The 13,789-nt window shown below is 37.9% G+C and overlaps 1 protein-coding gene across 1 annotated transcript; it reads right to left on the bottom strand.

Moving 5' to 3' along the window:
* Nucleotides 1-5,170: 5,170 nt before the first annotated feature.
* On the bottom strand, nucleotides 5,171-10,131 carry LOC121317168 (zinc finger protein 501-like). Its single transcript, XM_041252817.1, has 3 exons — nucleotides 10,055-10,131; nucleotides 7,890-8,388; nucleotides 5,171-7,051 (listed from the first exon to the last, which is right to left on the bottom strand). Exons 2-3 carry the CDS (start codon nucleotides 8,356-8,358, stop codon nucleotides 6,039-6,041), a joined length of 1,482 nt encoding a protein of 493 aa, XP_041108751.1. The 5' UTR covers nucleotides 8,359-8,388; nucleotides 10,055-10,131; the 3' UTR covers nucleotides 5,171-6,038.
* Nucleotides 10,132-13,789: the final 3,658 nt, after the last annotated feature.

The raw sequence follows: 13,789 nt of genomic DNA, 5'->3' as shown, positions 1-13,789 counted from the left end.
TTGAAGGCGATTGGTTACACTTGAGCTAATTTAGGACACTTATCCAACCAAGCTCTTTCAGTTTTTTATTTTTAATTAATTTTCTACAAATTTCTATAATTTTTTTTTTTTTCACTTGGAACTTGTGGGGTAGGATATGTAGACAAATGAAAAATAAAACAAAATGATTTTAATGCATTTTTATTCCAGGCTATAAGGAACAAAAGGTGAAATTTTTGAAAAGGGGTGTAGACTTTCTATAGGCTTATTTAAATCCAGCTCTGCCACATTTCATGTACAGAATGTGGCTGGGGCTTAATTGACTAATTGATGATCAATTAAGCCCACCCACATGGTATAAAAAAGGAGCTGGAAATCCAGTTCTTTTGTTCTAGTTCCAGCAAACGTGCAGCCCTACTGCTGTGTGGTGAGTGAATTGTCTAGGGATTTATTTAGGGGATTTTGATCCAGCAACAGTTTATTTTAGTGTCACAGAGTAGGTTCTTTCAGTGGGAGCAGCGCTAAGCCAGTGTTTAGCAAATTTTTGTTTTTAGTTGTATTTTGTTTTGCATTTTTGGAGGTATTATTTTGATTACACTCTGTCTGTGTATACTCCTGCACTAGGACTTGCATTGCTGGTAACCTAGTGGCAGCCAGCTGTCACTGCAACTTCTTGTTTATTTGAATAAAACCTGGATGCCTGAATGGCGTTGTCAACTGCATCCCCCTGTCTCTCTCTCATCATCCAGCGGACACCCGCAACAAAAGTAGCAGGTACTAAGACCTTGTTACGGTAACAAATTAATGCATTTACCTGTTACGTGATTTCTGACTCCGTCACCAGTTTTCTGATACAAAGCTCATCTCCAATGTTACAATTGACTTGTTTAACCATCACAGCCTTTTTTCTTCTGGCATTCTTTATTGTGGAGTGGTTACACAGCGCTTCCTCCAAAAAAAGTGGATGAGACAAGGCATGGTAATGTAAAAAATTCTCATTAAACAGTTTTCGATACTGTGATGCATTTTTTATTTTTTTTTTTTAAATTCTGTTATCTTTAGTTGCTTTTGTACATTTTTCATTTGCATGTGAACTGTGGCCTTAGGGCCTTAGCAAGCACTACATTCAGCAATTCTGAATACTGGAAACTTTTTTTTTAAATATTTTTCTAAATTGCATCTTATATTTTAAGCAGTTCTGGGAATTTTACATACTGCTACAATACGTACCGAATTTAAAAGTAAGTACTGTATTACAGGTCATGTCTAGCAAGTGATATTTTCAGAATCAATCATATCATTCTGAAATAAAATACTATCTCTGTTGAAAATATAGTACTGTAACTACAGTAAATCTACATGGAAGCCTGTTTATTTTAAAACAGTCCTTTAATGTATTTTTGACATTGTATATTTTTTGTATTCCCAGAAAAAATGGACAAGTTTCTTTTTAATGCTGTTATGCCTCAACTCGTGCACTAACACATTTTGATAAAATAATCAATATCTCACAGTTACAATGTGCTCACCTACATACAGTACCAGTTAAAAGTTTGTGTACACTTGCTGGAAACTAGGTTTTTTTCATAATTGACAATGTTTCACGTCGTATACGTTTCTGTAAATACTTGAAAATGAAAACACATGTTACAGTATACAAAACAAAACATAATGAGTATCAAAGCAATGTTAAAGAAAATTTAAAATTGTCTCTAAATCTTGGATTCCTCAAAATAGTCACCCTTTCCCTTAATAACAGCCTCACAAACACAAGGCATTCGGTTAACAAGTTTCAGCAGGGGGCAGGCTAGGTCATTATATTGAGTTGTCCTTCACTTTCCTTCTTCGCCAGATAGTTCTTGCACAACTTTGAGGTGTGTTTCTGGTCATTATCTTGCTGAAGAATGAAGGACTGTCCAATTAGCCACAATCCTGATGGAATGGCATGCCTCTGAAGTATGCTATGATAGCCATGCTGATTGAGCTTGCCATGGACTTGGTAAAGATCACCAACTCTGTCACCAGCAAAGCAACCCCAGACCATGACACTGCCTCCTCCATGCTTGACAGTAGGAACCACACATGCAGAACTCATGCGCTCACCCTCTCTGCGTCTTACAAATACTCGGCGGTTGGACCCAAGTATTTCAAATTTTGACTCATCGGTCCATAAGACCGACTTCCACTCCTCAAATGTCCAGTTTCTGTGTTTTTTGGCCCAGGCAAGTCTCTTCCTCTTATTCTGCACTCTTCACAATGGATTCTTTGCAGCAATTCTTCCAGTTAGGCCAGCTTCATGCAATCTCCTCTGAACAGTTGATGTTGAAACATCTGTACTTCTAGTAGCATTTAGCTGAGCTTGTATTTCAGGGGCAGTTAAATGCCGGTTTTGCAGACTTGCGACTCGAATGAACTTGTTCTCTAATTCTGAGGTCACCCTTGGCCTGCCTGAATGCCAGTTTCTTCAAATCGTTTGATGGTCTTGGCCACAGCAGTTACAGACACTTGCAAAGTTATTGTGATTTGTCTTAAAAATTGACCTTTATTTCTTAAAGTAATTACAAACTTTTTTCTTTGCTTAACTGAGCTTATTTTGCCATTTTCTGCTCCCTTACGTTCAGGAATGACAAACTTGTGCCTATGCTACCTATATTTATAGTAATCACCTGTTAACAATAATTGGTGACAAAAGGTTAATTAGGTAACATGCTAGTTAACTCATAGAACTCATAGAGTTTAATTGACTTGGGCTTCAGACTGAAATCCCCTTGTTTTGGGTGATCATTTCATTGAAATTGACAAGATTTACATTTTCATTTAAAAATTAAATTTTTTTATGCAATTCACTTATAATTATCAATTCATGTATCATATAATGAAATATTAAGTGTTTATAGACAAGTTTATACAGTTAAAAGCACAGATAATCATGAAAAACCTGGTTTCAAGGAGGTGTACTCAAACTTCTGGCTGGTACTGTACATGTCAAACCAGACGAAATAATCAGATATGTGTCGCTCGTTTAACCTTCACTGAAGTCAAAATGTTATAGGGTCAGATATGCAAGTGCTGACTGTAGTTTGTTTCTTTTGTTTATTTCTATTGTATACTTGTATTATATATTATATAGTTTTGCAAATCAAAGGACTGTGCATGTCCAATAAATAACTAATATCACTGTTCAAATCTAGTAAAAAATATATATTTAATTTAGGGTTTAAATTTAAAAGTATGTAAATATAGTAAATTCCAAACTGCATTAGCAACATACATTTTTTTTTTTTTTGTAAACTTTTTGCCAGGGACAATTTGTCTTAATGCTTTTAAACAGTAAACTTTTAGTGTTTTTTTTTTTTTGTTGTTTGTTTGTTTGTTTTTTCTACAACATCCAAACAAGTACATTGACCACTAAGTGTTATAAATTACACAACATGATTTTTTCTAACCCGCTAATACTGTAACGTTGTGTGAAAATGAAGACAGACCGAGACAAGGAATGCAGTTCTCAAATTCATGTTTTTTTATTTATAGGTATTTTATTTAGTCACGGTCAGCCGTGACCCACGCCTCCAAAACAATAAACCTGGTTGGTTAATGATGTCCTTCTTAAGTATACACTCTCATTTGTTTCACTTCCACAAGGAACATTTTTGTTTATTCTGTTTTGCATTATTTTTGTTGCTTTATACACACCATGAGCCAAATTGCAGCAGCGATGAAGAAATGATTGCTGTAATCAACATTTGGGCCAAAGTTTCAATCCAGAGAAGGTTGGATTGAAATGTCAGTAACAAGCTGCTTCTGGGGGATTGATACGTGCATTGTTTACTTGCTTCTGTCACCCAAGTCAAACCTGCTTTATCAAAAGGAGTGTGACATAGTGTAGGTTCCTACCCACGTAGAGCATGCCAGTGTGCTTCCTCTTAGTCCATGAACGGCTCACCTGGTAAAAGCACTGCTGCTTGACATGCAGGGTGAGTCATATAACCAGAGATCACAAGGCCAAATCATGGTTGTGCAAGGTCTTCATTGGGGACTCTGAGGGGGCGGCGCAATGGCGCTCCCGGGGTTGGGGAGGTGCCCACTGAATCCGTGAGGGCAATTGCTACAGTGAAGGAGAATAATAATAATAATAATAATAATAATAATAATAATAGGCATTCCGTAAGGTTAACCCTCTTTTATGCCCGATTTTTATTAACCTTCCTAAGATTTTTTATAAAAAAAAAAAAAAAAAAAAAAAAAAAACAGTATCATTTATTTGCTAATCTACAAAAAAAACAAATTATACCTTACAATTGAGTGTGCATTGCCAGAGGCTCTCTTTGTTCAGCTTATTCCACAGCTAGCCAATCAGAAGTGATAGCGGTGGGACATAAACACTTTTTAAAATGCTTGCGCTTTTGGTGCTAGACTTCCACAATTCAGTTTTCAGAAACTTGCGTGTCTTTCTAACAACAAAACATAAACACATTAAAAACTACTTGTAGAACAGCAAAGCTTGTTGACCAAGGCATTGGGTGACACGAATTGCACACCTGAGGGTATATTATGCCAAAGCACTGGGAGATACCTACAGCAGTTGTCATGCTTCAGTAAAATATGTACTGAATACCTAGTGTACAAGACAGTGTAAGTGTACAGTAGAATATGTTTGAAGCAAACAGAATACACGCTAACACTAATAATTAAAATTTTGAAAACTGTGCACTGTCCTCCCCTCCCCTCCCCTCCCCAGCTCATTTATCCAGGAGGTAGAACTTTAATTTCTTCATTCACCATTTTGACAGCAAAGAGTTGTATTGCATAAGCTGTACTGAAAGAAATGTCTCGAAACCCTTTCTTGTTTGGGATTTTTTTGTTAAATGCCCAGATGACCAAAAAAAAAAAAAGTTCAATGCAAACTGCAAGCGACTATTTATGTATCATGGAGGCACATCCAATTTCTGGGTTACTTGACAAGTGTTAGTTCATATTTTTATTTTTAGTAGTAAAATGTGACTGTTAAATAAAGCTTTGTCAGCTGCAATTATTTTAATTGGATGCTAAGATGCTGCTGCAATGCAAGCTTACTGTATATATCGCAAGCAGCATCAATTACTTATAAATAAACAATGTGTATTTGTATTTCAATTATAAAAACATGGTTACCGTTCTATAAAACATATTTTTAAACTAGATGTGTGTTTTATTCCATTTATATGGATCACCTGTAAACAGGATTTTCAATCAAATATGAACAAGTAGCTATGGTGATGTCATCAGTAAATTACGCATATTGGTACCATCGAAGGTTCGAACCTTCCTTCGGTAATGTATTCTGAACTTTCAAGTGTCAAAATGTACCCTTTGTTGCAGCTCTATTAATCAATCGTTAAATCAGCACACTTTTAAGGATTAACTGTACAGTCAAGTCGCACGAGAACTCTGACTACACAAACGTCCTCATTACACAATTTAACAAGATACCAGTGTAGCACTGGTATATATCTATAGACGCTAAAAGTACATAAATCCCTTCCACGCGTTTAATTGCCTTTTTATACCTAAGATCCATACACATGCTTGCCACACTTGTATGATTTGGGGCAATTTTAAAAGCAGATTAAAATAAAATATTAGTAATATTAATAATATTCAGTGATTCATGTCATAATACAGCCATGGGACACTTTAATTTTTCATTTTTTTTAGAAAAGTGATGAATTTACAAGACAGATCAAGGTAATTGCCCCTTTAAGGATGGTGCAGCCTTGTCTCTGGATGCTATATACCGGAGTCGGGATACTTGTTCCGATCCATTCATTTATTTTCAAATTAATCAAATTTTAAATTTAAATCCATGAGTTATCAGTTCTACTGACTCATATCAGATAAGTTGCAGAACAGTTTCCTTTCTGCATATTCCTGCTTCTAGGCACTGACTGCATTGCAGCCTGAGTTAAACTAGACACGTGTCTGCGTCACTGCCCACTATCTCAATTGCATCTTTACCATTTAAAATACCTGCTGTTAAGTAATATAAAAAGATTACTATTACACAGGGACTCAATGCACAGTTAATGTTTTTTTTCCTCCCTGAACGAGTGAAAAGTCCCATTGAACATGGTCTTTAAGGTTTCTGTTCTGTGAATTCGCTGGTGTTTTTTCAGGTTTCCTGAATCTCTGAAACATTTCCCACACTCAGAGCAAAGATATGGTTTCTCTCCTGTGTGAATTAGTTGGTGTGAAACAAGGCTGTGTGACTGACTGAAACTCTTCCCACAGTCAGAGCAGTAATATGGTTTCTCTCCTGTGTGAATTCGCTGGTGTTTTTTCAGGTCTCCTGAATCTCTGAAACTCTTCCCACAATCAGAGCAGAGATACGGTTTCTCTCCTGTGTGAATTCGCTGGTGTGTTTTCAGGTGTTGTGACTGTCTGAAATGCTTCCCGCAGTCAGAGCAACAATATGTTTTTTCTCCTCTGTGAATTAGCTGGTGTTTTTTCAGCGTTCCTGAGTCACTAAAACTCTTCCCACATTCAGAGCAGCAATACGGTTTCTTTCCTGTGTGAATACGCTGGTGTTTTTTCAGGTCTCCTGAATCTTTGAAACTCTTCCCACATTCAGAGCAACAATACGGTTTCTCCCCTGTGTGAATTCGCTGGTGTTTTTTCAGGTGTTCAGACTGACTGAAACTCTTTCCACAGTCAGAGCAGGGATACGGCTTCTCTCCTGTGTGAATTCGTTTGTGTGCTTTCAGGATTCCCGAGTGACTGAAATGCTTCCCACAGTCAGAGCAGCGATATGGTTTCTCTCCTGTGTGAATTCGCTGGTGTGTTTTCAAGTCTCCTGACTGTCTGAAACTCTTCCCACAGTCAGAGCAGGGATACGGTTTCTCTCCTGTGTGAATCCGCTTGTGTGCTTTCAGGATTCCCGAGTGACTGAAATGCTTCCCACAGTCAGAGCAGCAATATGGTTTCTCTCCTGTGTGGATTCGCTGGCGTCTTATAAAATGCCCTAACTGGGTGAAACATTTCCAACAGTCAGAATATTCTCCACCACCTGCCCTCGCTTTAGCTGCTGGGCTAGAACCTGGAAAATATGAACAGATAAGAAAGTAAGAGGAACTGCTTATAGGCTTAGGGCATGTGACTGTGACATGTGACTGGCTTAAAGCATGTTAATTTCAGCTGTGGAGGATTGCAGTAGGTTACATCAGTTTAGAAACACAAAGTTAAACTTAAAGCCTGTAAATGCAAAGTCAGTAAAGACTGATGCTGGTGAAAGTTGCCACTCTTGCTTCTGATTGGTCAGATTCATTCCAGTCGCATAAAGAAAAAAAAAATAGAAACAGGTTATATTTTAGCAACGCAAAATGTTCTCAAAGGGACTTCGCTCGCAACGTTTGCTGCTGGTGTGGATGCAGTTTTAGTCTTTTAGTCCACAGAGCTCCCTGCTGTTTTGTTTAATGCATTTTCTGCTCTATTGCCACCTGGCGGCAGGGCTAATGAAGTGCAGCTGATTCAATGGTAATCAGAAAAAAAATCAGGATTGCAAAACTGCAACATTTTTACATTACTGCACTGGGACAGAATCATGACAGTAAAAGCTGGTTCTGGCTACCACTGTGTCCATGATTTTGCACTGAATTTATAAAGTACTTTCATTTTTCTCCCCCTTGGTATAATATCCCCTTCCACCCCAACACAATACAAATACAAAACACCCTCATGTCCCAGAGGAATGGCGACATTAGATCTATATCAAGTTCACCAGCAGCGAGTCATATCTTGAAATGGTTGGAGTGGTACAGGGAAAAAAAAAAAAAAAAAACCTAGTAATCAAACCTACATGCTCGCTCCCTCTCAAGGACACTGTACAGATCTTGCAACCTAAAATGGTAATGTCACAGCCACTGGGAGTCACTCACCTGCTAGACTGCATTCTGAATATGACTCCCTGTCTTCCATTCCATCTTGTATGCTGTTGAGAGAGCCTTTCTCTCCAACACCTTGCTCTCTCATGCAGATTCTCTCCAGCACAACACTACACTCTTGCAGACGTACAGGTTCCAGCTCAGGGATGTTTGGTTTGAAGTCCTCAGATTCTTTCTTCCCTGGTTCCATGTAGTCAAACTCTACTTTCAGGTGCTCCCGTTTAATTTCCAGCACATTTTCTTGTTTAACAGGAAGCAGTTCTTCTGTCTGGGGGATCTCCAATTCACTGTGCTCAACTTTAATCACACAGACCTCTGGCTGACTGCTGTCACATTCCATTTCACATAGCTCCTGTTTAATGGAGAGGGAAGCCAGCCCAGAGAACTCCACACTAAAGGGAACAAGTTCATGTTCAGGGAACTCCTCTTTAATTTGGACAGATTCCATCTTCACACTGTCCATGGCATCACACCGGATTCTATTTAGTGGCTGCTGAAAAAAAAAAAAAAAACATTCCAACCATTTATTTATTTAGTGATTGATCCTGTTCCCAAGCAAGTGCAAAACTTGCCCCAATATTTTATTTCTCTCCCTCTATATATATATATATATATATATATATATATATATATATATATATATATATATATATATATATATATATATATATATTAAAAACTAGGCAAAAATGTGCAAAAAAAAAAAAAAAAAAAAAAAAAACAAAAAAAAAAAATTACACAAACCTCAAATAAAAATAATACCAAACTGAATGGACCGGGAGATTGAGTTACCTGGTGTTACAGAATCTTCTTATTCTGGTTTATACAAAAATGGCAATTTGCATATGACGCTTTGAACAAAATAGGTCGATATATATATATATATTATATATATATATATTATATATATATATATATATATATATATATATACATAAAGTAAACCTGTGCTTCTTCTGACATGGCAAATATTTTGAATTGCCTTAACTGGGGAAAAATTACCTTCTAAAGAACAGTACTTGCTTTACTCTGTTTAACGCTTTCTAATTAACCACATGGGAGAATTCTAGGTGTAGCGATGCCATTAGCACCGGTTGTGCCATTTGGCACTACTTGCATGTATTTGTAATGAATGCTCAGTAAGTACATATTGAACATTTTATGCTGAAACACCAGCCCAATTTTGTAGGTTTGTAATTAACAAAATTGTTTACTTGTGTAGCGATTTCGGTTCCCGCAGGCAGGCGCATCGAGATCGCTACACTTGGTTTCTTAGAGCTTCTTAATTCTTTAACAAAGCACAATAGTGTGAACGGGTCTTAGACGCAGGATTGAGACACAATTCTTGGACAATTACTTCTGACAATACTTAAAACACTGAATTGTTATACTGCTTTTAGAAAGTACCCAAAGACTCGGTCTTACTGAATAAGAAAGTTTACTGGTCCTGAGTCTATCTACATTCAAAGTGAGTACAATTCAGATTTTTGGTATTTTACAGTTAAATAAAATAATGCAATAGCTTTATTTTTACAGTTGGTTATTTGTTATCGACATTGACTTGTCAAGCCTTAAATTAGGTCTTTGAAAGTTGTCAAAATGGTGCTTGAAAAGTTCTTGAAATTTGCATTAAAAATTGTACGAACCCTGTATATAATTGCCGTGCACAAACTTTTACTTAAAATCAACCATATTCACATAACAACGTCTCGGTCAGTATATGTATCCTTTGGCCCATGCTAAAAAAAAGTCAACAAGAACATGTAAACATGTGATCAAGAAAACCACATTTGACTTGGCTCTGGTAAAATAAACCGTTCTTTTTTATGTACACAGAGGTTTAAATGATTTAGATGTTTAGGACAGAAGCCCATTTTTCTGCACTGGGTTTACTTTTCTTTCTACACAGCTGAAGGTCTTTTGTGCACAAATTAAAGATAAACATCATTTTTGCACACTGCAGTTATACCTCTTTTCAAATATACACACACAATGATATACACACATAAATCCGCCTCATATTCCGATTAATTTTACCGGCGCTTTTTTGTTTATTGTTAATCGGCCTTGTTCGTTTTGTAAATAAAGCCTGGACCTGCAATACCCGTGCGTGGCAAACAACTAAACCTTATTTAAAAAAAAAAAAAAGTGTGACTCACTTTATTTATCGTCCACGCCTAGCAAACTGGTGTGCAACACCATTTAAATAAATAATACTATTAATAACAATTCCAAATGGTTGTGTCTTTCAAATGCCTGCACGCTCCCTTTTAATACGTCACTGAGCTCTCGTCATCTGACTCGGTCACATAAAGCTCCACGGTAAATGTCTGGTCACTTTTTTTAAAGTAACAAATACGTTTATTCACTGCCAAACATCAACTAATTTATATGTGTAATGACTGCAGTATAGGATACTGACCTTAAAGTTAGGGTTTCCGTTTAAGATGGGGATTATTCATTGTTTTAGTAACACTAATATGACAGCCAATCACAGTGCAGTGTCCTGACAGGAGAACTGTTACCTTTGTAAAGGCAGCATATTCAGACATCCTTCTAAATCTGAGGTCATGTTCTTGTAGCGCAGAATTCCGCAGTTCTGCACAGATGCGCGTTCTTCGAAAGCTGCTGCGTGACGTCACTAAGCTCCGCCCGCTGAAATCTGTGCAGATGCGCAGCCCAGCGCAGCTATGAAAAGTTGCTGCGTAAGGGGGCTGCTGCTGTGAACCAAGGAGACGATGCAGAGATCATAAGTGACCTGCCAATCGTAATTCAAATAGCAACTAAAACTACAGCTGCCCCCTTGTCAGTGGCAGGGGAACGACAAGTTATCTTTATGCAAAGAAGTGTGAACAGCTTTGTCAACGCTATATTAAATACATGGTAACACTTTCAAATAAGTATCTGTTCATATGTAATTCGTGGTGAATTGCAGAAACGGAATTAAATTATTATGTTAAAAGTGTATTCATCATGAATCCTATTTTTATCATGCTGATAAATGAGTGCAAACGTAATTCATCAGGAATTACAGACACTTATTTTAAAGTGTTACCCACATAAATTAATTAATCCATTTTAAAATGCAGGATTGTGGGTTATAAGGAGAGCTATGGAGAAAATGCTGTATTGAGAATCAATGGAGCAAAGTGCATTCTTTGTAGAGTTCTGCTATGTTAAAAAAATGAATTAAACATTTGAACTAAATGTAACTTTTTCTCAAGGTCTCTTGAACAAAACAACAACATTAGCAAATTAGGACAGTATGTAATTATTATGAAAACTGACATTTTCTGAGCAGTCCCATATTGTTGCGCATGCGCAGAAATACAGCGTAAGTGCACAGCCAGCACAAATATTCTCTTGAGCGTTTTCACCCACGTGACCCCAGCGACATACTGGCAGAAATAGCGATGGCTGCTAATGTAAATTTGGTGTCTTCAACACTACAGTGTGAGTTATTTGCCACAAAACACACTTCTCATCTCCAATGTCAGGAATTGAAAAGATACCAAGATAAGTTTCAGAATCTAAGCGATTGTGATCCCTACTGTGTGCCGCTGATGCTTTTTACAACACTAAAGAGAGCCATGAACTCCCCGACCTCGACTTGGGCGAAATCTGGGTCTATATTTAGTTGAGAACCCCTCTCCCTACACAGCTTCTGAGATGAAGGCATCAAAAAGTATTGATAGTTATAAGCACTACATCTCAAGATGGGTAAACAACCCGATTGTCTGGCATTTAGACAAGAAGTTATATGCTGTTAAGGCCAAGGTAGGGAATGTTATTGTTACGAACACGACTGTATCACTAGCTCAAACAACACGACAAAGCACAGTCTTTACCTATAAAAAGATGAAAACTGATAGCAAGTACAGTTGTTCCGTTTACTTGTTTTTCTTTCAATATTGAAATACAGATTAATATTTGCACAGGGCAGATATTCAGCTCTGAAAACTCAGCAACAGTTGATCCTAGGGCTCTTCCCTCCAGTATGGAACACTTACTGTAACAAAACAAGTAATGTCTTTAGTAATTACAAATCGCGAAATCCGAAACTACACTAATAAAAACATAAAAGTATAGTTAATAATTAATGACTGTGCTGATTCAAATTTAAATCTACAGATTGCTTCTTCTTCTTATTATTATTAGCGTCCCACACTTAAAATACATTACCCTTTTGTTGTAGACATGTATGTGTATGAAGCATTTCAAAACAATTAAAATGATTATTATTATTATTATTATTATTATTATTATTATTATTATTATTATTATTATTATTATTATCGTACCACCGTGCTTAGTAAATTGTCATTCACCATGCAGTGCCTTTAGAATTCTGTCACAATGAAGGATTTTTTTTTTTTTTTAAAGGATGAGAATCACCAACCCGTTTAAGTTTAATCCTGTTTAAGTGTGTATTTTTAATGAAAAAAATGTGGCTATACATTTAAGTGTGTTAAACTTAATAATAATAATACTAATAATAATAATAATAATAATAATAATAATAATAATAATAATAATAATAATAATACTAATAATAATAATACAATGAATAATCCACCATTGACATACACTGATATGCTGCGCTTTTTGACAGCCAATATGGCGGCTGGGGGAAAATGGGATGTAACATGATTGCTGTAACCCTCAATTGGCACAGCATTTGGAAGGGTAAAGCTGAAGAGACTTTGGAAGCTATATCAAATATATGATATTCATATCTTTGGTTCCCTTTCAAGTGGAATGACAACCATTACTAAATGCGAATGGGAAGAGCCTCTCTGACCCATCAATCACTGAGCATATATAAAAAAAGCTGCCCTATCAGGGTCCTGCTGTGAGGAGGAAGTCCCTCCCAACTCCTGCTGAAGAGTCATCCTCACAGTAGCATATCGCCATTTTCTCTCACCTCACTGAGACAACATGTAGATTGTCTTGTGCTTTCTTTGTGCTGGAAATTGGCTCATTTGTACAGTTTCGATGTAAAATTGGATTCCTAACAGTAAGTTACACTACGAGTGTTTTTGAGATTGCTAGTTGCCTTAGTCTCACTTCAGTAGATTCTACTGATTAGAGTTGTTTTTGACTTCTCTACAGAGATTGACTCTAGGCTTTTATTCTCTATTATTACCTTGTGTAGTTTAAGTACTGTTTGCTGAATCATGTGAGCTATTGTGGTGCTTTAGGGTGAACCGTGGGCTCACTGCGGTGTCCTCTACACTGATTTACTTGGCTCTAGCTACCATTCACCTCAGGCCTACGCGCCCTTCTCCACCTCAGGCTTTCCTAGTGCTTACCGCGCTCCTCCTTGAGGCCAACACCGATTGACTCAACTATAACAGCCCGGCATTGACCACGCTCTTCCTCAGCGCTGACCCCGACGCCAATTGACTTGGCACCGACTGCTCCGAACCAAGCGCGGGAGGCACCGGGAGGCAGGTGATCGCCGCGTAGGTACCGGACTCCTTCCCCTTATAGGCGCAGATGCTCCGCTTCTGAGTCACCAGAGAGATGCCAAAGCTCAGCTAAGTGTCGCTTCGAGGTGATCGCTCAGACAGTGAGAGCCCAGCCAACCATGCTGGAGACCCTGTTGCAAACTCAGGCTAGACTGCCCCCTGCTACCTGGCAGCCCCAGCTTCCCCACTCCCGCTCTCCATCCCCGGCCCCACCTAGACCCCCAAGCCCTGGCGAGCTGTCTTCTACAGCATCGAGGTTGGACGTGCCACGAGCTCCCCTCAGTGGCCTGCCCCATATCGCCTATACCGCATGCTTCTCAGAGGGAGGAGTTCCGGGCCCTGATGCAGCACGTATCTGCTGCCACGGAAGTCCCCTGGCCAGCGTGCCAATCGTCAACAGGAGAATGCTGTGTGCTTGGTAAA

This window comes from Polyodon spathula, chromosome 6, assembly GCF_017654505.1.
Source record: "Polyodon spathula isolate WHYD16114869_AA chromosome 6, ASM1765450v1, whole genome shotgun sequence".
Classification (NCBI taxonomy): Eukaryota; Metazoa; Chordata; class Actinopteri; order Acipenseriformes; family Polyodontidae; genus Polyodon; species Polyodon spathula.
This window is presented reverse-complemented; position numbering and strand designations above follow the sequence as displayed.

Excerpts from the sequence above, each read along its gene's own strand:
- LOC121317168 (XM_041252817.1), bottom strand. The coding sequence starts at position 8,358 with ATGGACAGTGTGAAGATGGAATCTGTCCAAATTAAAGAGGAGTTCCCT. Across the intron at positions 7,052-7,889 it reads TTCAGAATGCAGTCTAGCAG|GTTCTAGCCCAGCAGCTAAA; the intron begins GTGAGTGACTCC and ends CATATTTTCCAG.